Source organism: Phoenix dactylifera, chromosome 5 (genome assembly GCF_051530095.1).
Source record: "Phoenix dactylifera cultivar Ajwa chromosome 5, Ajwa_hap1_PhDact_Kaust_v1.1, whole genome shotgun sequence".
Classification (NCBI taxonomy): Eukaryota; Viridiplantae; Streptophyta; class Magnoliopsida; order Arecales; family Arecaceae; genus Phoenix; species Phoenix dactylifera.
The window spans coordinates 38,507,993-38,535,334 of NC_143194.1; the positions used below are offsets into that span (position 1 = coordinate 38,507,993).

A 27,342-nucleotide genomic window follows, 5' to 3' on the forward strand; every position below is an offset into this window, starting at 1 on the left:
AAATCCATCGATGACAAAACAATAATATAATAAACATATTAAATGTTAATTATTTATGTAAAAAAAAAACTAAAATTACATACTTAAACTACTACGTACTACTACTCTCCAATCTCCATAATCACATGACATTACAACAAATTACTTAGTTAACCACACCAATCAAGCATAATTTATGTAGAAGATGATTATGAAGCAATTATACAATGAATCTAATAAGATTTGTAATTCAATTAATTGTATTTCGAAATCAAGAAGATTAGTACGTGTCTTGGAGCAAAAACTTATCTAGTATCCTACTCTTTTAAGATCAACTTCACTCTCCAAAACTAAGTAAAATCTGTAGCACGAGAAAATCTATTAAGTATTAAATTTTTATTACCAAATTATCACGAATCATCTTGTACTAAATAGTATTCACCCAAATTCCACCACGCTGCCCAACTTATGATCTCTTTCAACTTACTAAGCGTTTTTGAGTGTTTGATGTTGGTGAACCAATCAAGACATCATGCCCTTATGCATGTTTATGGTGCCGGTAGAATAATACATTTTCTTACATTTTATAAATTTGCCATGAGAGGCATCTCCGTTCTTGACCTCCTACTTCCTTCTCTTTTCTGCCCCTTATAATATGACGGGGCAAAGCGAGGAGGCCAGGCAAAACAACGGAAGGCATGCATTCTGTGATGCTGAAACCGAGTTGTTTGCCCTATTACCGACGAGAGCCACCACCAAATCCTATTAAAGATTCTACGTGTATTATTATTCCAACTATCTTAAAAACCTCCAGGGATGCAGTGGATCCATACTTCAGAACCAAAGTCACCCTACGCAAGGAGTCAATTTCCGTGCTAATTCCTGTTCCAATTATCACCTTCTTTGTTTTCTTGATTTGGGATTCCTTAAAGGGCATTTGGCATGGGCGGGGTGACAACACCAAGAAGGCTAATATAGATTATATGGATGGAGGCGACAAAATTATCATATTTGGTTGCATCGTGATAATCTTACAGGATCATGATCCTAAATTACCTCTCTTTCTCCAATTATCACTCAAGCTGGTGATGAGAAATTCATCTTTGAGGACGGATATTCAAGATTACCTTAACAATGAATTTGGACTAAAATTTAGGGATAAAAATATTTCTCATTCTAACAAAAAAAAATTAGTGTACCAATATACCTTTAATATATTATGTCAATATATTTATTATATTAATTTTACATATAGAGTATTGATGATATATATTATGGATTATAATATTATTAATCATTTTATTATCATATTATCTAAATTTATAATAAAATATATTATTATACTTTATATTTATATTATGAAATTACTTAATATATTACTTTTATTTGTCATATTTTTTAATCAAAATAAATATTAATACCGAAATAATAATTATTACAAGTATAAATTAAAATATTAATTCTATAATAATAACTAATATATTTTTATAGGATTAATAATTTATAAAATCAATAAATATATTTTTATTGGATGTATCAAGAATAGTTTTAGTATTATATGGTTAGTGATTTTGAATTCCAATTGAATGCTAAACAAGTTGATGGTGGGTACTTACATATGTCTAATCATTGAAATATAGTATACTAAGTATAGTGATTTTAGATCATTGAGGATCGAATTACTCTAAAACAAAATCTTTTCCGTTTTAAGAAACACCAGGGCCGTTGCAACTCAAATAGTTGACATTGGGGTAATTTCTCCGATGTTAAGATAGATTCTATATTTGTTTCATTCTTTATTACCATTATATATATTATTATGTTGAGGTAAATTTTATTTTATTTCGCTTCTCGAGTCACTTCCAAAGTTTGAAAAATTATAATGTATGGTCGATCATTCAGATGAGCACGAACGAACGGAAGCAAGCAATAATTTCTTTCGAAACCCCCCGCCTCCCCGCCACGCAGCATTATTACTCGTACCTCATCGTTGTCGTCGGGATTCTTTGGAGGGAAGGATCATCGGATCGGGGCTCGTCTCCCGTCATCGCCGTGCTCGGCCCTCCCAAACCCTATATTTCTAGGGTTTCGGCTTCTTGATCTGCGGGTTTCTCCACTGCCAAGTTTTCAAGCGCCGCCAGGCGGTTTCAAACGGAAACATGGCAGGCTTTGCCGATCTTTCTCTGTTCATTCGCTGTTCTCAGTCGTGGTGGCGGCAGATCTGGCGCAAGGTTTCTTTGATTCGAAATTAGCAGCTCCGTAGATGCTTTTCTTTCATCGAATCCCCCGTGATCACACCAAGATTTGTTGCATTCTTGATGCGCGATTCGATTGATGAGTTTTAGTCCGTAGGATTTTGAATTTTCTCGAGAATTGTTTTTTTTCCGGGGCAGCTGACGGAATTTTCTTTCTTTTTTCTTATCTTTGTGTTTGCGGCGATACTTGCAGCCTCTTAGACTAGAAATCAAGGTACTCCTCTCTGATGCTAGTTAAAATTTCGTTGGCTATTGCTTGGATATTATGTTTTCTTTGTTCTTTGCGTTCAAATATCTCTAATTCTTTAATTCTTTTTATGTCCAATTTGCTTCCAATGATCTCTGGATCAGAGTAAACTTGCGCGAATGTCAGAAAGAGTAAAATCCGTAGATCTACATCCAACAGAGCCATGGTAATCCGATTATTGATTTGATCTTTTAAATATATTTCAAACCTACCTTCATTTGTCTTTGCTAACATTCAAGGACCGAGATTCTGCATGTCTTCAATGTATGTGGATATATAATCGTGCATTGATCTTCTTGCTGCAGGATTTTGATGAATCTTTATTCTGGAAGTGTCTGCATCTGGAACTATCAATCACAGGCACGCAACTGATGCTCAATAAGTTCTCTAAAACCATGACATTCTGAACTATGTTTTACTTTAGAAAGAACATCCTTTCAACTTTTGAATAAACATATGTTTGATACTGAAAGTAATTTCTGGAATAAATATGTTACAGGAAAAGTGAGATACTCTTTGACATATCGCTAATTGAACCTTACATTTTCGTTCCTGTGAAAAAACAATCACTGTCATCATTATGATGGAAATCCATGCTAATTGCCTAAATAAATTGTTTTAATTAGATAAAATGCCATAGTAGTTAGGTATAAGTTGTTTTTTTCATTTGTATCACAGAAAAAGAATTGCTTTTGGTGATAGTCAACTTGATGTCTCTCATCATAAACCATCTTTGAACGGTCAAGAAATTGGATTCATCTCAGTTATTGAGCAAGAGTAGTGCATAAGATTTCAACTCACTTCTTGATCAGGGTTGCAGGGGTATGAGATTTGCAAATCTCTTGCATGATGCTAAGACTAAGTTGGACACGGGAGGTTTGGCAATCTATAACTAATGTAGAAGAATGATTGCAGCTTTATGTATATGTAGGATTGCCTCTTTGAACTCATCTTTCAATAAGATCGAAGTGATCTCACTAGGCGTGTTTTATGTGCATATGTTTTGTTAAAGATCCTGAAAACAAGTCAGTCTTTTTAGAGTTCAAAGGACATGTCCGACATTTCTAGTGGAGAGAGTACTTGTATTTATGAGAATAAGAAATCGAGCCTGAAAAGCCTGGCCACATGCTTTGACATGGTCAAGTAACGTTGGTTGGCACAAGTGTAAGAGGACATAGAAACTTATAGCATATACCAAGCTTGCTGGTGCTAGCTCCCCATGTTCTATCTTGGGAGGATTCAAGTTTCTTTTCACAAGCTTGTTGCGCAAACTAAATCTATGGTTCTTCCTGTGATGATAGATTTGCAACTCCTGTCATGGGAGTCCATATGGACATCCATTCTTCTGTAATCTAGTTAATAATTGGGAAGGGACTAAGCATTTTGATGGATGATTCTATAGCTATTGGAGATTGGTTATGGGTTGCATGGTGGCTAGGTAGAATAGAGTGGAGTGGTTGGGAAGATTGAAAACATTAGTAACAAATATCTCCCCCCAAGATCTCCACACTTATTTTCAAATCTTGTCCGTCTAAATCTTGTTAGTAACAAATATCTCCACACTTACTTGCATGGTGGCAATATGATATTTTTGTATCTCACAGATCCTTTCAGTAGCAGTGACAGTTAAAGTGTGGCATCTTCTGTCTGCAATAGATAGTGGTTATGTCTCGAGCAACTTCTGATTTTGGCTTATGAGTCTTGTAGCTATGGAACTGATCATCTAGTTGGTATATTAATGCCCTCTTGGAGGTCTATAAGGCAAGCTTGAGTTTTTTATTTCCAGCATTGCACCTTGCTCCCATTTACTTCATTTTGGTGGAATCTCTTAGATTCGGGATAATCTCCAGCACTCAGGAGAGTCTCAGATAGATAGGGAACGACGTGCTCGAGTCCCATGCAAGAGGGAGCTTGATGTGCCGAGTCCCATGCATGTCAAGCCTTCGCCTTCCCGAGCGAATAACGTGCCGAGTCCCACGCACGACGAGTGGGAGGAAGCTTGACATGCCGAGTCCCATGCATGACAAGCCTTCGCCTTCCCGAGCCATACACGGGTTCGGTTGCGAGGACGTGGGATGCAGGGAGCCATGACAAGCGGGAGGAAGAAAAACTCCTCTCGAATCATCCTGAATCATGCACGGCTTTCGTTGTGAGGACGTGGGACGTGGGGAATGGCCTGAGTCTCACATTATTCAGTTATGATGGAAAGCCGAATAAAAGCCGGAGTCTGGAGGAGAAAGGGGAAAGGGAGCTTTGAAGTTTAGATGAGAGTGTTAGCCTCGGTGGCAAAGGAATAGTTTCTTTAAACAGGGAGAGTCCTTCAGATTTTCGAGAAGTTCTTCCCACTAAATCCCATTGATCTTCAATCTTCTCTCTCTTATTCCACGATCAAGACGAAGGCTACGCGACTCTACCTCCCTCGTTCGGATCAAGTTTTGGTATCAAAGCGAAGTTTTCCACCTGTGCATGGTGCTAACCAAATCCAGTTACCAGGCAATCGGTGAACCTTTCTCCGTTTTGCAAGTTCATCGTCGGCCAACAAGGAAGGCCGAATCTTCATTGTCAATGTCCGCCGACAACGATCAGGTACCGAACCAGCTCGATTTTACCACAAAAGTTGATTGGCTGGCCAGCCAGCTAGAGTCCGTCATCATGTGGATCTAAACACGGACATCTCCTTTGCCACCGGCGGAGGCAAAAGAGAATGATGGTGACTCTCCTCCACCTAGGGTGCGTGTAACACCCGTCAAAAGAAAGACTGAGGGCACCTCGGTCTTGAAGGAGGACGACGACTATGATCATGAAGATGCAAGTATCGTGTCGCTTGCAGAAGAGAGGTCCCGACCTTTTAAAGTCGAGGCTAGAGTCGACATCCTGACGTTCGGCTACACCATCGACACGGAGAAGTTGGACTCCTGGATAGACCAACTGGATACCTACTTCACTCTTTACAGATTTAGTAGCAATGCGAAAGTCGCGTTCACGTAGCTTAAGCTATCAAGCCATGCATTGGCTTGGTGGAATTCCTGCATGAAGATCCATGGCGACAAGGAGGTGACCTAGGGGAGTTTTGTCGTCTTCTCCGCCAAGAATTCTACCCGATGGGGTACTCGCAAGACTGATGGCTACGCTGGCACAACTTAAAGCAGCACCAGAATCAGACGGTGCAAGAGTACACCACTAAGTTCCGACGCCTAGCGGTAACGCTGGGAATTTTCTTCGACAATGAAGACGTCTTCACCAAGTACGTTGCTGGCTTACATCGACAAATCCAGAACAAGCTACGCCTATACAAGGCGACCAACGTCTCTAGTACCAGTGGCATTGCCATGGCAATCGAGCTAAAGAACAAACTCGAGGGCCAGAGGACCCCTGAAGGCGTCCAAAAGGAAACTTCTAGCCATTACCATAATAAGAAAAATACCAAAAAAGGTAACTCCTCGTCAAATTCTGACAAGTTCTGCAAACATTGTAGAATCACAGGACACGAGAAGGGGGAGTGCCGGATGCTTCATCCAGATCTTCTTCCAAAGAAGTGGAAGAAGGATAACAAGGGCAAACGCACGACAGCAACAACAATCTCCACCGACACTATCGAACTCGGGCAGGTCGAAGGTGTGGACAAGAGTCTGTCTCTGATGGTTATGTCGAAGGAGACAGCCACGAGCTTGCCGACCATACCCGACGTAAAGAAGGAGTTATTAACCCTACGGGTCTCGGTGAAACAAGAAGTGATTAAGGCCATTGTCAACACTGGAAGTCAGAAGAACCTAATCTCGGCAAGTTTGGTTCAAATACTAGGCTTGGAAATGACACCGCATCCACGACCGTACCCGCTTGGTTGGATCCAGAAGGATGTAGAGCTTAAAATCAACCGTTAGTGCAGGTTTCGTTTCACCATAACCAACCAGTACATCGACGAAGTAACGTGCGAGGTGGTTCCCCACGACATTTGCCAAGTGATCTTCGGCAGCCCCTACCTATGGGAGCGTGACGCCATCTACTATCGATGCGCCCAGAAGTATAATTGAAAATATAAGCAAGATTTTAGGTTGTTTGTAATGAAATAAAAGGTAAATCTAGGTTGTGATTGTGGAGGACTTTTAAGTTGTTACAACTCTCCTTTTTCATGCTTCCATTCTCATCTTCTGCTCACTCTTCCAACTTTCACTTCTTTTTGTTGCCTCCAACTATTGCCTATGATGGTCTCCATGCATTCCACTCCACATGTACTTAGATGTTTGAGTTGCTAGCTAGTGGAGCTAGATTTGAGCCGAGTTGGACTGGGTTTCGCGACATTGTTTGGGCGTGGCCTGAAAAATTTTTTACGCTTCAAACCAAGCCTAGACTTGAAAGTTTTTTCTACGCCCGGGCTTAAATCTGACCCAAGCCCAAATGGGCCCATCCAAATAAGCTTGACTACTCCTGAGGGCAACAAGGCAACGAAGGCACCAGCCATAGTGGAGGTTGAGGTTGCAGGGAGTGGTAGACAACTTGAACAGAACATATGAGAGGCGGTCGAGGGTGTGCAGATGGAAAGGGGGGCAGTGGAGTAGTGGAATTCGGAGGCTGGCAGCAGGGCTGGTGGTAGGGGAGAGGTCAAGGGTGTAGTGGAGGAGGGGCCAAGGTGAAGGCATTGGAAAATGGGGGGGGGGGGTGGAGAGAGGGTTAGATTTGGGGATCTTGGGGACCAAGGTTGTTGTCAATAGTAGATTTGGGGCTCAGTGTGGTAGGGGAGGTTGGAGTTGTCGGGCGAGGCTCATTGGACCTTAGAGCTTGGCCAGGCCGAGAAGGGGGGAGAGAGATGAGCAGATTAAGACTCGCACTACCACATCGATAAGAGGCCTTAGGCTTTTCCTTCTGCCGCTACACCATGGAGGCTGAGCGGGTTAGGGATTAAGGGGATTAGGGCATGCTCCTTTTTTTTCTTTTTTTTTTTGAGAGGAAGTAGGCATGCATCATTGAATTAGTAGGATAGGATGCATGAATTGTCAGGGCATGGGTTATGGGTTGAGTTAATCATAAAACGGATGAGCTAAGTATAGGGGTTAATTTGTTTGAGGGGCTTAATCATTAGTGTTAGTGGGTTTTAGTTGCTCTAGGTTATAGGATAAGCATTAAGGGGTCCAATCCTCTGGTTGGGCTGAGTTTTGTGTCCCGAATCAGGCTCGGGCTTCCGGACCGGCCTAGCATTGAGCTGAGCCCGGCTCAAAATTTATTCTTGCCATGTTTTGAGTCCCAAAGCTGACTCAAATGTCTTGGGCTGGGCTCAAAGTTTACCAGAAGCAGAGGCCTACCAACTAAGCACTCACTTTCTAAAACAATTATAGTTTACCTTAGATAGTTCAATTGGAAATGCTATTCTAATAGGAGATTTGATAAATAGAGTGTAAAGTCTTTATTTAGTTATGTTACTTCTTCCTTTGATATTCTTCTTTCTCATCATAAATTTTGGTTTCTCTATTTAATCAATTAACTTAAAATGAATTTGATTGTATTAGAGGAACCAATGAAGACCAGCATCAAAGATATTTAGAAGGTTTTCTTTTATGCAAAGCTAATTATTTCTTTGCACTTCAATGACATAACTTATATTAATAACTGGCTGTAATAGTTATGATTAGTTTGTAAGGTAAACTGTTACATGTTTCCTGTCTTTTTCACAGTACTTTAAATTAATCTCATTATGCTTGTGCTTTTGTATTATTTCAATTTGTGTTATACGACAGTTGGATTTATGTCGTAGATGCCATGATTTGAGCTATTACGCATCTTTTGCCTGGCTTTCTTGGGCTTCATTCACACAAGAAATGCTAATTGGCGTTTATGAAGGTGCAAGAAGACAAGACAATTCATGGTGATGTCTTTACTGCAGCTTTTGTTCTAAAAGTTTGAACAACAGAAGGCTGTTTTCCAAGCCTTTTTGTTTGATACCTAGATGAATTTTTTATCTTTTGTTGGCAACAGGAATCAGGGATTTAGATGTTCAAATAAACTTTTTTCTGTGGACTGTGCTAAGTCTATGTCTTCTGTGTGCGTTTTATATGCTTTCAATTCAGCACAGGATTTGTGTTGTTCTTTCACCTTCTTTGGGCATCTTATTTGAATGAAAAGGAAAGGATTTTTGAGAAATAGGAATAAAAAAGAATAGGGTAATATGTGAACATTAGTAATCGAAATAATGAATTCAGTCAACTTTTCTGAAACCACAGAAGACATAGACTAATTGCTAAATTATGTTGAAACCTGCGAACATGCAGAGTAAATAGCATACAGTATACCTTTAGAACATTAACAACCTATTTTGTCGAAGGAAAAAGAATAGAGAAATATATGAATCTTAGAAATTGAAAGAAGGAAATAAGGTAACTTATCTTAGACCGCAGAAGACACAGGCTAATTTCCAAATTATGTTGAAACCTGTGAACATGCAAAAACAAATAGCATACAGTATACCTTTAGAACATTAACAGCCTATTTTGTCAAAAAAAGTGACTGATGCCCTCTATCCTGACTTCTTAAAATTCAATAACTGATTATCAGAAGCATCATTCTGTATGCAACTTCTACAGATTCAAATAAATGGCATATCTAATTCTAATAATATTTTAGCAACAATTAATGAGTGAGGCTTTCAGAAGTCCCTGAAAGAATATTTTTGGCACAACTTTGAAGTGTTGAAAGTTTCAAGTGGACATAAATATATCGGAACTCTTTTTCTTTGGGACAGTTTAAGCCTAAACTGCCTTTTTGGCTGTAATTCTAATTTCTAGTGCTACCTGGAACAGATCAAATAGATCTAAATACCTTTATAAAGATTGGAATATTGCTGTTTTTAAAAAAACCTAACTGTAGGTATCTTTATAATCTTCACTCTAGCCATGCTAGCCAAAGTTCCTTGTATGTTGGGAAAAAAGTAAATTAGGAGCCATTATTTATTTATGTCAAACACGTGTATAGCAATATCAATCTAAACTAGCACATCCAGTTAGTGTTTCAAAAGGTGGCTATCTATGCAATCAGCAAGGGGACTGGTAGCATTTTGGTGGGAGGCAATTTACTGATTTTTTTACTATTGAACTTCATGGAATCCTTCCTTTCATGATCAGAATCACATATGAAATTTGAGAAACATATTATGAGGATTCATGAGTTCAAATCTTCTTGTATATGATTAGTTTGTTGGGAAACAAAGTTTAGACCATAAATTATAACCTTTAGGCACATTAGTGATTTTCTTTTGATTATTTGAGTTGATTAAATTCTTCCCCCAATGATTGGAATCAAATATGAAATTTGAGAAACATATATAAGGATTCATGAGTTCAATCTTCTTGCATATGACTACTTTGTTTTGGAAACAAAAATTAGACCATAAATTTTAACTTTTGCAAGATTGACCCCACCAATTTGGATACTTCTGTTTATGAACATTAATTAGTTTTGAACAGTGTTGTAGTAAGTTGCTTAAAACTTGATCTGTGGTTATAAATATTCATTAAAACAGGGATAATTATCCTTCTGCTGCGGAATACTTAAGCTATTCTGAGAAGTCAAATATTAATCTTGTGGAAGCTTTCAAAAGCATGAAAGTTGATGAAGATGATCTACCACCTGAAAATGAAAATCAGATCATGAGATAGGCTGTGCTAGCAGATGGTGTATTGGTTTTGTATTTTCTCTATTCTCAGACATGTCATCATTTTTTCCTTGTTTGTTCTGTTGGTTTCTTTAAATCTGGCTTTTCCCCTCACTGAATCGTACACCTTGCTGCTTTAGATTGTCTAATAACACCAATTGTTTGCAGGTTATTTAAGAGAATGGAGTAGTGGATTGTCATGAAAAAGCCGTTGAAGTTGAAGCTGATGACTCTACAGTTGGTGCAATCCTTGTTAATGGAAATGAGGGTGAGGAAGAGTGGTGTATGAAAAATGAAGGAACCCATCAGCCTAACAGCCATCTGGTTACTTGTTTTCCCCCATTCACCACCCCCCTCCCCTCCTCTCCCCTTCTAAAAAACTCCTACGTGTTTAGGATTACTAATTGTATAAGTGCAACTTGTTAGTGAGTAGCATGTCTATGCCCTCTTTACAGAAAATGAAACAAGGCCATCCTTTCAACCCATTCCTAGGAAAGAATTTTGGAGGCTGTTTGTAGCATGGAGTACACCAGCCACTAGTTTGCTCATGAATATCAGTAGCTGTGGAAAATGTGCTATGGTGTAGAATTCTTATCAAGATTCATCGTACCAGTGTGTACCATCCTATACTAGGCATATTGATTATGTTCATCACATCAAAAGAATTTTGCAATTTTGATATGATAATATTATTTTCCACACTAGATTCTGTACATAACCATAGTTTCAAGGTTCTCTCTCGCCATTTCAATATTTGTAATTTGATTTTTGACAGTTTGATGCAGTTACAACTTTTTCTCTATTTACTCGTCTTTCCCTGCTATTTAAGTTTTGCAACTCATATGCCTTTGGTATACATTTTCTATATTGTTTTCCATATTCGTGTATGCTCACCCACCTTCTCTAACGCTGTTGTTCATTGATCTTGCAGTGCTAACTCCACATCAATAGGGAGTAGGGACCTAACAGAACAAGTTTCAGAGATCTATCTCCTCTTCTTAAGGTGACGAGTTATCCTCATGGGGAAGATAAAATGAGATCCATTATTTACTTTTTTGCTGAGATAGTGATCCCATTATCTTTTTTTGGTGCCTGATTGAGTATCCTATGCCTTATAGCTTTAGAATATTAAGAGTCCTCATCCAACACAAATACTCCAGGATATGAATATATCTGGGCTGGCATATTCTCGGTTGATTTCATCTGTTTAAAAAGAAATATAAAGCAGGGCCACAGGACTCGCGTTGAGTTGGTGGGACATCGAAGGCTCTTGTCCTTAATAGTTGTTTGTTATCACAAGGTTAACTTGCTTGCCTTTCCTTTGTAGTGGTAACCGCTAAGCTTCATCAAGCACCAAAATGAGACAACTGTCATGATCCTTTTGCCCCCCTGCTGAAAGGTCTGCCTTATTTTTCTGAAAAAATAAATAAACCTGAACAGATTTATAGATGTTGCAAAACTTTGGCATAATGGAATTCCGTGTACGTTAATCAAACGAAATAAGCTTGGCTTGCTCATGTTTGCATTTTGATTCTTGTACCGTTGGATCCCTAGAAATAAAGGGAGAGTTGTAGATGTCTGGCTGTCCTAGCCATCCTTTTTCATCCATCCATCTAGCAGACAGCTATCTCAAGCTTTTATTGTCCAATTTGTCATTCATAGAGGTATATATATATATATATATATATATATATATATATATATATATATATATATATATTATTGTCATTTGACTGCATATTATCGAATGTGATATGTTATATATTCATTGACTTGACTTTGGTAGTGATCAAGGTACCTGATCTTGGTATTGTTCAAAGTGCTCAGACTTGAGGTTAGCGGAAGTGCCATTCTAGTTAAACCAATTAGAAGAGGAGTCATGTCTACAACTCAAGCCTGATTAATGATAGTGTTGCTGGAAATTGGACCCGGGGGCAATCTTCGGTCGAGGGAGAGGGAGCTGCGGGCGACCAGTCGGCGGGGCGGCGACCAGTCGGCGGGGCGGCGACCAGTCGGCGGGCGGCGTCCTCCGTCTGGGGTGGCTGGAGAGAGGGAGAAGGAGGTCCTCACAGCGGGGCAGCGATCCGTCAGCGGGCGGCGTCCTCCGTCTGGGTGCCTGCAGACAAACCGATGGCCGGGTTTTCCGGCGTCGGCCCTCCGACGCTCAAGTCAGGGAGGGGGCAGATAGTGTAAGGAGGAGATGAACAGTGCTTGTAAGGCGCGGAATTTTCCAACCCCCTCCTGAGAAGCTAAGGCTCCCTTTTATAGGTGGGGGTCGGTTTACCTGTGATGTAACAGGGCGAGGCCATAGTACAGCTCGGCATGTGGCTCAGGTCGGCGCACGGTCAGGCGAATCATTGTGCTGATGTCGGCGGTGAGGGCGTCGTACGACCCGAACCAGTACGCTACCAGGCGAATCATTGCATTGGTGTCGGAGGTATGGCCGAGATCAGAGACTTATCATGGTTGACCAGACTCTGCTGGGCTAACTTGCCGTGGAGAGCCGAGGATCCGTAGATGTCAGGAGCCATGCGCATTAATTGTGGAGTAAGCCGGAGATCCGCATTAATGGTGGAGTAAGCCGGAGATCCACATTAATTGTAGAGTGAACCGGAGGATTACAGCGGCCATGCGCAATAAATGCTGAAGCAGTGGCAGGGTATGGTCCTCAGTTGGACCTCGGAGGAGTACGGCCGTAGTAGGTGGCTGACAAGGGTAGACCTTGAGCGTCAGGATTTTCCTAGGTCGGAGGTCTCGAGGTCGGATGTCTTGAGGTCGGGCGTTCCGAGGTCGGACGCCGACTTCGGCTGTTCAGGGTCGGCGATTGTGCGGCTTCTTGGAGGCATTTGTGTCACTTGGGGGGAAAAATCTTATTCCCCCAACACTACCCCCCGACTTCCGAGTTCGAGCGGCTTGCGGGCTCGGACGTGGGAAGTAAAGTCTATCATTAAAGTTGGGGGGCGAATCTCGTCTGCGCCCTCGTGTTTCTCGGAGTGTTTATGGCGAGACCCGCGCCCTTGGGCGTTTCGAGGTTGCTTTATTCAGCGAACTTATGGTGGAGCTCGTGTCTTTACGTTTCTCGGAGCGGGTGTAACGGGGGTGGCGTCTCTTGGATCGCCAAGATCGCTTTGTGCGGCGGACTCATGATGAGGGTCCTTGGGCTCGACGAGGCGACGCCTCGATCCCGTAATCGGAATTCTCCGCTCATCAATGAGCGTGCCGTTACGGGGTTCAAAACGGACACGCGGCATGACCTAGGATCGGACGTTTCCGATCTCGTATTACTGGATCATGGATCCGGCGAGGTAAAGGCTACGTCGGGGCTCCACGTGCCCCAGGGCCTTATTAAATGAGGGGAGCGGAGGTGCCGTCCGTTCGTTCTTCAAGGCGATTCGATTCTGCGGACACATAATGAGGCCCCGAGATCCGATGGGACAGGGCTTCGATTTCGTACCCGATTTATTGATCCGGAGTGAATACGGTGCCTCGGTCTCCGAGGTCAACACGTGGCGCAATCCGATCGGGGGATGGGAACCGACCCTGCCGATCTGGACCGCCGAGGGGGTCTATATAAACCCCTCGAGTTTGCCCTAAGGGTTTTACTTGGCTGCTTCTTATTTTTGTTGTCTTTCTCCCTCGCTTCCTTCCTCAACCGAACCTCGTCGTCGGTGCCCGGAGCGATTTCCGGCGATGTCTAGTAGGTTCCTACCCTGCAACTGCTAGGGTTCCCCTTCCTTTTCCTTCCCCAGTTTTCATTCTCTGCTTTCGATTTCACTTCGCTCCTGTAAAATGGGTCTTGGTCCGGAGGAGGTAGGGTCCAGCCTGTCAGGGGAGGAGTTGGAGTTAATCCGCTCCCGGTTTTTTTCCAGCCCGGGTTTCGTCTCGAAACTGCGGGGCCGGAAGACAGGGTGACGCGGCCGCCCCCAGGTCGGATCGCGATTCACCGCGAGACCCTCTGGGCCGGCCTGCGGTTCCCTGTCCACAGGTTTGTGAACGACTTGCTGGTCGAGTACCAACTTGTCCCAGCACAGCTCGCTCCGAACTCGTGGAGAACCATCATCGGGTTCCTGTCTCTGTGCCTTGGGCATGGGGTCCCGATTTCAGTGAGTATTTTCCGCCGGTGTTTTCTGTTGAAGAAGAACCCGGCGGACGCGGAGTGGCTATACTTTGCCTTCCGAGGCGGTATGTCGCTCTTCCGCGGGGCCCCTTCCTCTATACACGAGTGGAAGGGGAAATTTTTCTTTCTGGCGTATGAGGCGCCGTGGGGGTTTAATCCGAGGTGGGGACACCCTCGGTTGAAGGCCCTTAACAAGCTCTCCGAGCCCTCGGGGAGGGAGCAGAGGACCCTGGATTCTCTCCGAGCCCTCGGGAAGGGCTACGACCTGACCGAGCTCCTACGGGAGGACGCCCTGGCGAGCGTGGGTCTGAGCTCGGCGCGCCCCGAGGGTAAGGGTAGTTACATTACCCCTTTTTTTTTGTCCTTTGTTCTTACTGCTAATGGTCTAACACTTGATGATATTTTTGATTTCAGATATTCCCCATATGCCGACCAGCAACACGTCGCTTTTTTCTCGCCTGAGGAGGCGGGAGGCCGAGGCCGGGGGAGCTATACCCCGGCCTCGGAAGAAGGCGAGGCTGGCCGGCGCTTCTACGTCGGCCGAGACGAGCGGCCCCGAGGCGGGGGCCTTCTCAGCCGACCCGAGGCGGGCGCGGGTCGTCGACGACGCGGGCCCGTCGGCCCCTCCTTGCCCTGCCCCCGTTTCCCAGCGGGAGGGCCCGGCTTCGGGTTCCTCACTGCGTCCGGGGCCCGAGCCGACCAGGGGCCCTGAGGCAAGCGGCCCCAGAGTCCCGAGGCCGGACGCGCCGAGCTCCTCAAGATACTTCGAAGAGGAATCGGATGAGCCGGACTCCCCTATCCCTGTGGGGAGTTCGGCTATTCATGATGTTGAGGTCGCACGCGTCGTGTTTCGGCGTGCGATGCTTCCGGCGGACCGGGCCGAGTTCCGGAACATTCCGTTGGAGGACATTGTTGACAGTGCCTACTGCAACACTGCCCGGGTAAGTCCTTTTCTTGATTTCCTTAAAGTTATTAGCGAGTCCAGATGTTTTTAACTCACGATCATTTTGTCTCTTTCTTTACAGCATATTCACGAGCTCGATTCCCTGGTGTTCATCGCCCGGGGATGTCAGGAAGAGACCCGGCGGGTCAGCCGGCAATTGGAGCCGGCTAAGAAAAGGATCGCCGAGCTGGAGGCGGCGTTGGCCGAGGCCGAGGCTCGGAGGGCGGCCACTGAGGCCGAGCGCCTCGCTATGGCGGAGGGGCTCAAGGAGGAGAAGGCTGCTCACGCCCTAACCAGGTCGGCCTTGCGCGCCTCAGAGGCGCGCCTGGGGGAGGTCCAATCCGAGGTTGCGGGCCTCAAGTATGAGGACGGGGTTTCCCGCCTCCGAATCGAGCAGCTCGAGGCCCGAGAGAGGAGGGCACTCGAGCGAGTTGATCATGCCGTGGAGCTCTTCAAGGGGTCGCAGGAGTTCCGCGACATGTTAGAGGAGGAGACGGTCGACGGGTTTCTCCGGGGTTTCGAGAACTTCCGGCTGCAGGTGATCCGGTACTGCCCCCAGTACGACTTTTCGACGGTCCGTCCGAGGATGGACGCGGGCTACGGGTCCGACACGGAAGACCTTCCTGCCATTTTGACATCCGAGGCAGGATTGTACGAACAAGACCCCGCCGAGCCTTCGACGAGGGCGGCCGAGACGGAGGGTGTCCCGGAGGCGGCACCGGCGGCCGAGACGGACGACGTCCCGGAGGCGGCACCCGAGGCCCCTGCCCCCGACCCCGAGCCTGTGCCGGCTGAAGATCCCGAGGTCATCACAGTGCCAGACGATCCCCCGGATGCAGCTGCCGCCGCTTAAGGCTTGGCGCATTTTTTCATGTCAGCGGGCGAGATTGTGGAGGCACAGGCGGAGAAGATGGATCCTTCCCTGATAGAGATGCTAAAGAAGCGTGGGCAAGACAAGTCAGGGAGAAAGAAAGGTGCTGACTTGAAACGGGAAGGGGGATGGCATGATCTGGGAAGTGCTAAGCCAGTTGGAGAAGACCCCGAGCCTGTGCCGGCTGAAGGTCCTGAGGCCATCGCCACGGACGACCCCGCGGATGTTACTGCCGCCGCTTAAGACTTGGCGTATTTTTTCTTTTTCATTGTATCCGAGGTCGGCTCTTGAATGGCCGACCTCCAATTTTGTAATTGGCCTTCCGGCCCTTTGTCAATGAAAAATACTTTTGTCATTTTGTGCTCGTCTTTCCCTTTCTTGTCGTGAATGAGGCTAGAGTCTTAGCTAACCGCCTCGACGACCTCTAACTCTGTATTTTAGTTCTCGGGCCACTTAACGAAGTTGCTCTTTTCCTGAGTTATACCTTAGCCTTCTCGGATCTTAGTCATTCCGAGCAAAGGGAGCTCCGAGCTTAGGTTTCCAGAAAATTTTCCTAAGTCCTATAACTCGGACCTTAGAATCGCGAAAGTCGTCACGTTCGGCCTTTAGGGAAATCCCAAGGCATTGAGGTCGGGCCTTAGCCCTTCGAGTAGGACCGGGCTAGGTCTGTTCGTGCCGCTACTCGGGGGAGTCTAGTCGGTTTTCCGAACTTGACTTCCGGGTCCTTTGTAGGGAGCGCGGGCTAATAGTCAAATTATCGCCGAAGGTTTTCATAGTTATTGTTCTCGGACTCTGCCGAGATTTCAGTGAGTAAGGCTGGAATCTCTGAAGATCGCCTTAGTGTCTGTGTTCGGCTGGTGCACTCGCGGCCGGGACCGCTTTCTCAGCTAGACATCGGAGTCTATGTATGGGGGCCGAGTTGGGCCCTAACTTACGAAGACTTTGTTCAAGTTGAGACTTGACGAGTGGAGACTTGTCGAACGGAGCATGCATAATGTAGTTAGGAGATCGGTCTTAAGCCGACCCATTGGAGTAGCCCGACTTTGGGGCGGGATAGGACTCCAACGTTAGATGATTAGCGGTATGTAGATAAAATTTGACAAGGAGGGCATCGAGTTAGATGTACCTCTTGCATTCTCGGAGTTGTGTTCCACATGGCGGAGTAGGTTGCTTCCCTTCCTCGTCGTCCTCCGGAGTCATTTTGACTTGTAAGGGGGCTCGGGCTTCTCACGGACCCGACGACATCCACCGAAGTTGAGAGGATCTGGGGAGGCTTTATTGATCTACAGTTCTTTTCGAGGTCGAGGGAGCTTGGTCGGACCCCGGGGCGCCTCAACCTTAGTCGAGGAGTCTTGTGTCAGGTCGGCGGGCCTGTGGGCGCTCTACCGAAGTAGGGTGCGCGCTAGTTCAATGGCAGAGCTCTGCTTCAGAAAGTATTGTCCGCTTCGGGGATCGGGGATCGTCGACCGCTCCCGGGGGTCCACTTTGTGGTGCCCCGGGTGGAACCACCCTTTCCACCCCTCACGGCTTCGTCCCGAGGTCGAGGGAGTTTGAGACTCTACGGTCGACCCTCGGGGCATCCCGACCTTAGTCGAGGGATCGTTCGTCAGGGGATCGGGGATCGTCGACCGCTCCCGGGGGTCCACTTTGTGGCGCCCCGGGTGGAACCACCCTTTCCACCCCTCACGGCTTCGTCCCGAGGTCGAGGGAGTTTGGGACTCTACGGTCGACCCTCGGGGCATCCCGATCTTAGTCGAGGGATCGTTCGTCAGGTCGGTGGGTTTGGGCACGCTCTACCGACCTGCGACGCTTCCCGAGGTCGAGGGAGTCTGGTTCTCTACGGTCGACACTCGGGGCATCCCGACCTTAGTCGAGGAATCGTTCGTCAGGGGATCGGGGATCGTCGACCGCTCCCAGGGGTCCACTTTGTGGCGCCCCGGGTGGAACCACCCTTTCCACCCCTCACGGCTTCGTCCCGAGGTCGAGGGAGTTTGGGACTCTACGGTCGACCCTCGGGGCATCCCGACCTTAGTCGAGGGATCGTTCGTCAGGTCGGTGGGTCTGGGCACGCTCTACCGACCTGCGACGCTTCCCGAGGTCGAGGGAGTCTGGTTCTCTACGGTCGACACTCGGGGCATCCCGACCTTAGTCGAGGAATCGTTCGTCAGGGGATCGGGGATCGTCGACCGCTCCCGGGGGTCCACTTTGTGGCGCCCCGGGTGGAACCACCCTTTCCACCCCTCACGGCTTCTTCCCGAGGTCGAGGGAGTTTGAGACTCTACGGTCGACCCTCGGGGCATCCCGACCTTAGTCGAGGGATCGTTCGTCAGGTCGGTGGGTCTGGGCACGCTCTACCGACCTGCGACGCTTCCCGAGGTCGAGGGAGTCTGGTTCTCTACGGTCGAGCCTCGGGGCATCCCGATTTTTGGCCGGGGAATCTGAGGATCACAGACGACCCAACATTAGAAGAGAATTACAGTCATCAAAATGAGAGAATTATTCGCAAAAAGGAAGCTGAGTCCATTGTTCTGATTGTTCTGAACCCCTAGGGGTTTCATTGGTGGTACATTCGTAGATTCTCGGAGTTCCTGCTTCGCGGGATCGGAGTCCCCTCCAGGGACTTCAATTTGTATGCCCCTGGTCGTTGTACCCGGGCGATTTGATACGGCCCTTCCCAATTCGGGGCGAGCTTTCCTTGCTCGGTCGGTTGAGAAGCCTCGGCTCTCCTGAGAACGAGGTTCCCTACTTTGAAGAGCTTGGGCTTGACTCTGGAGTTGTAGTATTGGGCCGTTCGCTGTTGGTATCTTGCCATGCGGACCCGGGCGACCTCTCGTGTCTCTTCGACGAGGTCCAAGTTGCTCCTGAGCTGGGAGGAATTGGTGTCGGGGTCATAATGCTCCACCCTTGGAGAAGGCAGGCCGATCTCCAACGGGATGACGGCCTCAGTGCCGTATGCTAGGTTGAAGGGGGTCTCTCCTGTGGGCAGTCGGAACGTGGTCCGGTACGCCCAAAGGACATTGTACAAGTCCTCGACCCACTGTCCTTTGGACCGATCAAGCCTAGCCTTGAGTCCCTGCAAAATAGTGCGGTTAGTTACCTCAGTTTTTCCGTTTGTCTGGGGGTGAGCAACCGAGGTGAAGCGGTGATCAATGCCGAGCTCGGAGCAAAATTCCCTGAAATGGACATTGTCAAATTGTCGACCATTGTCGGATATAAGGATACGGGGTAGTCCGAATCTGCAGATTATGGACTTCCACACGAAGTCCCGCATCTTTTGCTCGGTGATCCGGGCGACGGGTTCGGCCTCGACCCATTTGGTGAAGTAGTCGATGGAGACGACCAGGAACTTTCTTTGTCCGGAGGCTTGGGGAAAGGGCCCCAGGATGTCGATCCCCCATTGGGCAAATGGCCAGGGGGCGATGATAGAAGTCAGCAGGGCCGAAGGTCGGCGCTGGATATTGGCGTTTCGCTGGCACCGATCGCATTTTCGGACGAAATCCGTCGCATCCTTCTGGAGTGTGGGCCAGTAATATCCTTGCCGCAGGATCTTGTGGGCCAGTGCCCGACTCCCCATGTGATTTCCGCAGATCCCTTCATGGACCTCTTGGAGGGCATAGTCCGCCTCGGAGGGGCGGAGGCATCTGAGAAGGGGAGAAGTGAATGATCGACGATAAAGTCTATTCTCGTACAGGACATACCGGGGGGCTTGGCGCTTGATTCGGCGAGCCTCCGTCTCGTCATGAGGTAAGGTCCCGTCTTGGAGGTAGCGGACGAGCCCATCGATCCAGCTTGGCTCGGAGTCGATGCACATGGTGGGCTCGGGTTCCTCCGTGCTGGGGATCTGGAGATACTCGAGCGTTGTTCCCTTGGGAAGCTCGCTCATGCGGGAGGTTGCCAATTTGGACAGCTGGTCTGCCCTGAAGTTTTCCGCCCTGGGAATGTACTGAATATTGAAAGAATTCAGGGCAGACGTAAGTTCCCGCACCTTTTGGAGATACTTTTGCATGGATGGCTCTTTAGCTTCAAAGTCTCCTTGGATCTGGTTCACTACCAGCTGGGAGTCGCTGAAGGCCGTCAGGTCTTCCACTTTCAGTTCTTTCGCCAGCTTGAGCCCGGCGATGAGAGCCTCATACTCGGCCTCATTGTTCGAGGCCGGGAATTCGAGGCGCAAGGCTTGCTCGGCCACTACTCCGTCTGGACTGGTGAGGATGAGTCCGGCTCCGCTACCCCCCGAGGTTGAAGACCCGTCCGAGTGCAGGACCCATGGCTGCCTCGGGGCTTCCTCCGCGGATACGGGTGGCAACTCGGGGTCGTCCGGCAGAGTACACTCCACGATGAAGTCGGCGAGTATTTGGGCCTTGATAGCCGGCCTGGGCCGATACTCGAGGTCAAATTCTTCGAGCTCAACCGCCCATTTGGCGATCCTCCCCGCACGATCCGACCTTTGCAATATTTGCTTCATAGGCTGGTCGGTCAATATAGCTATTGTGTGGGCTTGGAAGTAAGGCCTGAGTCTCCGAGCCGAGATGATGAGAGCGAAGATGGTCTTCTCAAGTTTAGAATATCGGGTCTCAGCATCCCTGAGAACCCGGCTGGTGTAATAGACCGGCTTTTGGAGCTTGTCCTCTTCCCGGACGAGGACTGAGCTCACTGCGGCCGGGGAGACGGCCAGGTATAGATAAAGAACCTCGCCCTTCTGGGGCTTGGTGAGCAGCGGGGGAGAGGCCAGAAGGCTCCGGAGCTCTTCAAAGGCTCGCTGGCATTCTTCTGACCACCGGAAGTCTTTCGGCCGTTTGAGGCTTTTGAAGAAAGGGAGGCAGCGCTCGGCTGACCGAGAGACGAACCTTCCCAAGGCGGCAACTCGCCCTGCGAGCCGCTGCACCTCCTTAATTGTCTTCGGAGGCGACATCTCTTGCAGTGCCCGAATTTTCTCCGGGTTAGCTTCAATTCCGCGCTGGGTCACTATGAAACCCAGGAACTTGCCCGAGGTGACCCCGAACGCACATTTCGCCGGGTTGAGCTTCATTTTGTATCTTCTGAGCTTGGCGAATGTCTCGTCGAGATCGGCTATGTGGTGTTCCGCCGCTCGGCTTTTCACCAGCATGTCGTCCACGTAGACTTCCATATTTCGGCCGATCTGGTCTTTGAAAATTTGGCTAACCAGTCTCTGATAGGTGGCCCCAGCATTTTTCAGGCCAAAGGGCATCACCTTGTAGCAGTAGGTGCCCTTGTCGGTGATGAAGGCCGTCTTCTCCTCGTCTTCTGGCGCCATTCGGATTTGATTGTACCCTGAAAAGGCGTCCATAAAAGTTAGCAGTTGGTGCCCTGAAGTAGAGTCGACGAGCTGGTCGATGCTTGGAAGGGGAAAGCTGTCTTTCGGGCAGGCCTTGTTCAGGTCGGTGTAGTCCACGCACATACGCCATTTTCCGTTGGCCTTCTTTACGAGGACTACGTTGGCGAGCCAGTCCGGGTAGGAGACCTCCCGGATGAAGCCGGCTCCGAGGAGTTTGTCCACCTCCTCGGCCGCAGCACGTTGCCGTTCCGGGGCGGAGCCCCTTTTCTTCTGCTTTACAGGCCTGCTGGTTGGCCTCACCTGGAGTCGGTGAACCATGACCTTCAGGGTCAATTCCCGGCACGTCCGCAGGCGACCAGGCGAAGACGTCAGCATTGTCCCGCAGGAAGCTGACGAGGCGATCCCTCTCGCGGGCGCCGAGGCCGGAGCCGACCTGCACGGTTAGCTCGAAAAAATTTTCTTTTAGTGGAACTTGAACAAGAAGCTCACCGGGCTCTACTTGCTTCTTCCAGAGGGTGTCCCTCGCATCGAGGGTTTCTATGGGCAATGAAGGGCCCGTTGGCTGAATTGTCGCCTCGGTCGGTTGCTTTATTCCGTGGGCCGCCGTGTAGCATTGCTTGGCGACCAGCTGGTCTCCTCGAACCTCGCCTACTCCTTGGCCGGTGGGGAACCGCATGAGCAGATGGTGGGTTGAAACTACGGCTCGAAGGGCATTCAGTCCTGGCCGCCCAAGGATGGCGTTGTAGACCGAGGGCAGCCGGACCACCAGGAAGTCCGTCCTCACAGTGCTCTCCCGGGGGGCGAGGCCAACTGTGACAAGGAAGCTGGTCTCACCTTCGACCGGGACCGAATCTCCGGTGAACCCGACTAGCGGGGCGTTGATCCTCCGGAGATGTCCTTCTGTCAACCCCATTTTTTGGTAGGAATGATAATACAAAATGTTGGCTGAGCTTCCATTGTCAACTAGGACACGCTTTACATCAAACTTATTTACAATCATTGAGATGACCACAGCGTCATCGTGAGGGGTTTCGACCCCTTCTAAGTCCTCGTCCGAGAACAAGATGACTTCATCAGTGCGTGGGCGTTTCGGGGGTGCTCCCGGGGCGGCTGCTCCTGCTGAGGCCCTTCCAATCATGTTGATGGTGCCGGCAATGGGCCTGTTGTCGTCTGGATTTTCGGTTGGTACGACATCCTCCGCCGGCCTCCTTTCCTCGCGCCGGTTTCTCACGAACCGGTTGAGTACTCCTCGACGGATGAGTGCTTCTATCTCGTCCCGGAGCTGGAAGCAGTCCTCCGTGTCGTGCCCACGGTCTCGGTGGAAGCGACAGTACTTCCTGGGATTACGGGGAAATCCCGTGTCTCGCATAGGCGGCGGGGGTCGGAAGAAGTCCCGACCCTCGATTTCCATCAGGATCTCGGCCCGGGGGGCGTTGACGGGTGTATAGTTCTCGTACCTCCCCGGGTACGTCCGAGGCCGTGGTGGGGACCTCGGTCGAGGAGGGGTCCTCTGTTGAGGTCGCCCCTGCTGACGGGGCGGGCTCCTCAGTCTGGGGAGATTCTTCTTTCGACGGGGGGATCGGCTCCTTTGTCGGTCGCGCTCCTCGCGGCGCTTCTTCTGCTTCTTAGAGGCGGGCTCAATTGCTCCCCGCCTAGAGGCGACTGCCTCCTCGGCCTTGGCATACTTCCGGGCCCGGGCCAACATTTCGGTGAAGTCGGCCGGGAAGCTCTTCTCGATGGAGAAGAGGAATCGGTAGGAGCGAACCCCAGTCTTCAGAGCCGACATGGCTATCGACTGGTCTAGCTCGCGAACCTCCCATGTGGCGGCGGTGAAGCGGTCCAGGTATTCCTTGAGGGACTCCCCCTCTTTCTGTTTGATGTCGAGGAGGGAGTCTGACGTCCGTCGCTGGCGCCGGCTGGCAGCAAAGTTGGTGGCGAACTGCCTGCCGAGTTGCTCAAAAGAGGACACCGTGTTCGGCTTCAGTCCAGAAAACCAAAGCCGAGCGGTCCCTCGGAGGGTTGCTGGGAAGGCCTTGCAAAGTATGGCCTCCGAGGACCCTTGTAGGGCCATGAGGGCCCGATAGCTCTCCAAGTGGTCGAGAGGGTCGGTGATTCCGCTGTAGGGCTCCACCTGAGGCATTTTGAACCTTGCGGGAACCGGCTCATCCTCGATCCGGCAGGAGAAGGGGGACTTGGTAGTGAACTCAAAGTCTCCCTCCTGCCTCGCCTTCTTACTGTGGAGCGCTGCAATTTGGCGCTCCAAGTGCTCAACCTTTCTGTCGAGCTCCCCCACCCGCAGGATTGTCGCCGCGGTTTGCGCCGGCTCACGGCGGTCCGGGGCTGACTCAGCCTCAGAAGGCTGGAGTCTTCTGTTGAGATCCTCCCCCGGTAGCTCTCTCTGGGGGGAAGTCCGTTCTTCGTTATTGGCTCTGGAGGAGCCATGTAGATTCTGGCCGGGGAGGACCGGGCCGTTGGGAAGAAATTCCGGCGGGACCTGGGCCCGCGGGGGAAGCGTTGGTAAAGCTTCCTTGCGTCGCAGGCCCTGAACGGCGGCAGCCAGGGCCTGGATTTGCTGTACTAGGGCATTGAACTGTTCCGGCTGGACCTGAGGAACTGGGTCAGCCGGAGTTGGAGAATTCTGGACGGAGCGTCCAGGACTTTGCGGGGGACGCCGGGAGACGTTGGAGGCTCCCTTACTTCTCAACTTCATGACTGCTACTCGGGCCCTTCCTCTAGCGCCAACTGTTGCTGGAAATTGGACCCGGGGGCAATCTTCGGTCGAGGGAGAGGGAGCTGCGGGTCACCACGGTGGGGCGGCGACCAGTCGGCGGGCGGCGTCCTCCATCTGGGGTGGCTGGAGAGAGGGAGCAGGAGGTCCTCACAGCGGGGCAGCGATCCGTCAGCGGGCGGCGTCCTCCATCTGGGTGCCTGCAGACAAACCGGTGGCCGGGTTTTCCGGCGCCGGCCCTCCGACGCTCAAGTCAGGGAGGGGGCAGATAGTGTAAGGAGGAGATGAACAGTGCTTGTAAGGCGCGGAATTTCCCAACCCCCTCCTGAGAAGCTAAGGCTCCCTTTTATAGGTGGGGGTCGGTTTACCTGTGATGTAACAGGGCGAGGCCATAGTACGGCTCGGCATGTGGCTCAGGTCGGCGCACGGTCAGGCGAATCATTGTGCTGATGTCGGCGGTGAGAGCGTCGTACGACCCGAACCAGTACGCTACCAGGCGAATCATTGCATTGGTGTCGGAGGTATGGCCGAGATCAGAGACTTATCATGGTTGACCAGACTCTGCTGGGCTAACTTGCCGTGGAGAGCCGAGGATCCGTAGATGTCAGGAGCCATGCGCATTAATTGTGGAGTAAGCCAGAGATCCGCATTAATGGTGGAGTAAGCCGGAGATCCACATTAATTGTAGAGTGAACCGGAGGGTTACAACGGCCATGCGCAATAAATGCTGAAGCAGTGGCAGGGTATGGTCCTCAGTTGGACCTCGGAGGAGTACGGCCGTAGTAGGTGGCTGACAAGGGTAGACCTTGAGCGTCAGGATTTTCCTAGGTCGGAGGTCTCGAGGTCGGATGTCTTGAGGTCGGGCGTTCCGAGGTCGGACGCCGACTTCGGCTGTTCAGGGTCGGCGATTGTGCGGCTTCTTGGGGGCATTTGTGTCACTTGGGGGGAAAAATCTTATTCCCCCAACAGATAGTTAATGCACAATAAAGATGTGATCATGATCCAGCTCATTTGCGACCTATTATGGCTAGCTGCTTGTTATCACATGATTGTTGAATGGTTAAGCATGTCTCAGCAATCTCAATAATGGACATCGGCCAAGATGGTTAATCTTATCAAGTCCATTTACCATCAGCTGCTTCCATAAACTCTCTAGTGCAGCCTCCAAGCTTAGAGCTTCGACATCAATTTTGATTTTTCACCTCGGTTGTTGATTGACCTCAAATCCATAGTTTGATTTCTAGTGCCAACGGAATGCAATATATCACCATTGAGTTTTTCAATCTAAAAGAGACCAATCATTTTGAGTTGCAGGTGACATTTAGTAGGCCGATAGCTTCATCTTAAAGTAGGCACATGTATCATTTGGGTTACATGATGAAAAGTAGCGGGTGAGGTTGTGGGAGTAGGTTCAGTTGCGTTACAGCTGGCATACGCGTGTTTGGGCTAAGGTGGACGGGCCGCTCCGGCGCAGTGATTGAAGGTGGGATCTATCCAAGAGTTTAATGTTTTTTCTTTCTTTTTTTTTTTTTCTTTTTTGTTGAATAGGCTGCTCATACTTCTTTAACAGCACAACCAGCTACATCAGAAGCAAAAAGACTATGCAAAGTAGAAAGAAATGAAGACTGCTGAGTCTAGATAAATTCTTCCGAAGGTGAGCAGCAAACGAGGCGATCCAATTAGCAGCTTGGCTCGTCTCTCGAAGGACATGCCCAATTTGGATAGCCCGACACTTCCACCTCCTCCTGAAAATGCACGATCAACGAGGCTGAGTCTATAGTAGTTTATTATTCTCTATGCACATTGCCTCTATCTACTAATAGGAGCATGTGTCACTCCGTGAATAAAGTAGTTCATTTACTCAAATTATAGACTGCGCACTTTTTAAAAGGAATTTGAATGTAGATTGTTATATCTTAAAGAAAAAAAAGGTCTGAACTTTTTTTTTTCTTTTCTTTTTTGGGTATACGAACTTTTTTCTTGAAGGCATCTGTTTGGCTGGAGGCAATCTTATCGTATTAGCCCGTTCCGAGTCAAAATTGGCAACGCTAGATGATGCGATGGGCAATGTGATTGCATGGGAAGGACGATGTTGAACGAGGTTACCGGCGACGTCAATTGATAGTTGCAATCGGATCAATGTGTCCGACGCTCGCGGACCGATTTTTTATTTTTATTATTAATTTTTGGTAGAAATAGCATATTATACGCAGTCTACTATTAGGGACTGTTTGACCTGCTGGCGATCAAACTGCACTGCAAATCCAGTTACAAGACGAGCTAGTCCGCATATTGGTTGCCTGTGGTTGAACCCTTAGGCTGCATGTTAAGCTGCAAGGCCCTTGTCGCCAATTTGTGGCATGCTGACTTACAAGAAAATTGGCTACATGCAACTTGTAGGATGACTTTCTTCATTAGCCCAGAGGTCACAAGTTGCAATCCTACCTTCGCAATATATTAATAATTTTATGACAATATAATAATATAATAATATTATACTAAACATAATTATATAACATAGTTGCTATCATAAAATAATATTATTGCAACTAGAATTTGAACTGAGGACGGTTGGTACTGAGGTGAAAAATAGGTCGGCGCAAAGCCAAAAAAAGAAAGCTGGTCGACACCTCTTCGGAAGGCGAGCTCGACCTAAAAAGAAGTCCACTTACTGGAAGATTTTCGATTGGAGATTTTGTGAAGCTTAAGTCAGCAAAATTTTAGAACAACAGTGAGGAACAGAAAATAAAATTGATAGAGGGTTCAATAGTGCTTGCCTGAGGGTCCCTTGGTTACTCCTATATATAGGATGGAGCAGGATTTCGTTGTCTTAATCATTAGAAGGCGCAATAACTGCGTAATATCGGGTGACACCGTGTGTTGATTGCATGGTAACGTTTTCTTGTAATGTGCATCGTGGCGATAATTGTGTTAATCCAGTATTTATGGCTGAGCTGGTGTTATTGTTATCGACACTAATAAGTGGCAATTTGTAATTATATTATTACAGTATTATATTTACTTAATACTATTATGTTATTATATTGGAAAATATTATATAAGGCTAAGACATAATTTTTATGAAAAAAAAAGTTCATTGGGGTCTTTGAGTAACAATAAAGTGAAGTAAGGTTAGGAACGATGAATGCTTTTGTGATAAACAAAGTCCTTTTATAATTACTCGCTAGAATAAAAAAAAATGCTTCCGAATTGATTTCATTGTTATAATAATTTTTTATTTAGTAATATTTTAATTTTTCAATCAAATAT

The 27,342-nt window shown here is 48.1% G+C and overlaps 1 protein-coding gene across 7 annotated transcripts; it reads left to right on the top strand.

Annotated features, from left to right (window-relative positions):
• The first annotated feature begins 1,585 nt into the window (after window positions 1-1,585).
• LOC103709736 (uncharacterized) lies at window positions 1,586-27,342 on the top strand. Of its 7 annotated transcripts, none has more exons than XR_016413435.1 (6): window positions 1,712-2,448; window positions 2,586-2,647; window positions 2,787-2,841; window positions 9,989-11,123; window positions 25,387-25,555; window positions 25,661-27,342. XR_016413435.1 is itself a non-coding variant. In XM_089931026.1 (4 exons), exon 4 carries the CDS (start codon window positions 15,431-15,433, stop codon window positions 16,031-16,033), a length of 603 nt encoding a protein of 200 aa, XP_089787152.1. In that variant the 5' UTR covers window positions 1,586-2,448; window positions 2,586-2,647; window positions 2,787-2,841; window positions 9,989-15,430; the 3' UTR covers window positions 16,034-17,014. The 7 variants fall into 7 exon arrangements, 1 of the variants encoding a protein (XP_089787152.1); XR_016413433.1 differs by having other exon boundaries at window positions 1,713-2,448; window positions 25,643-27,341; XR_016413434.1 differs by lacking the exon at window positions 25,387-25,555 and having other exon boundaries at window positions 1,714-2,448; window positions 25,621-27,342.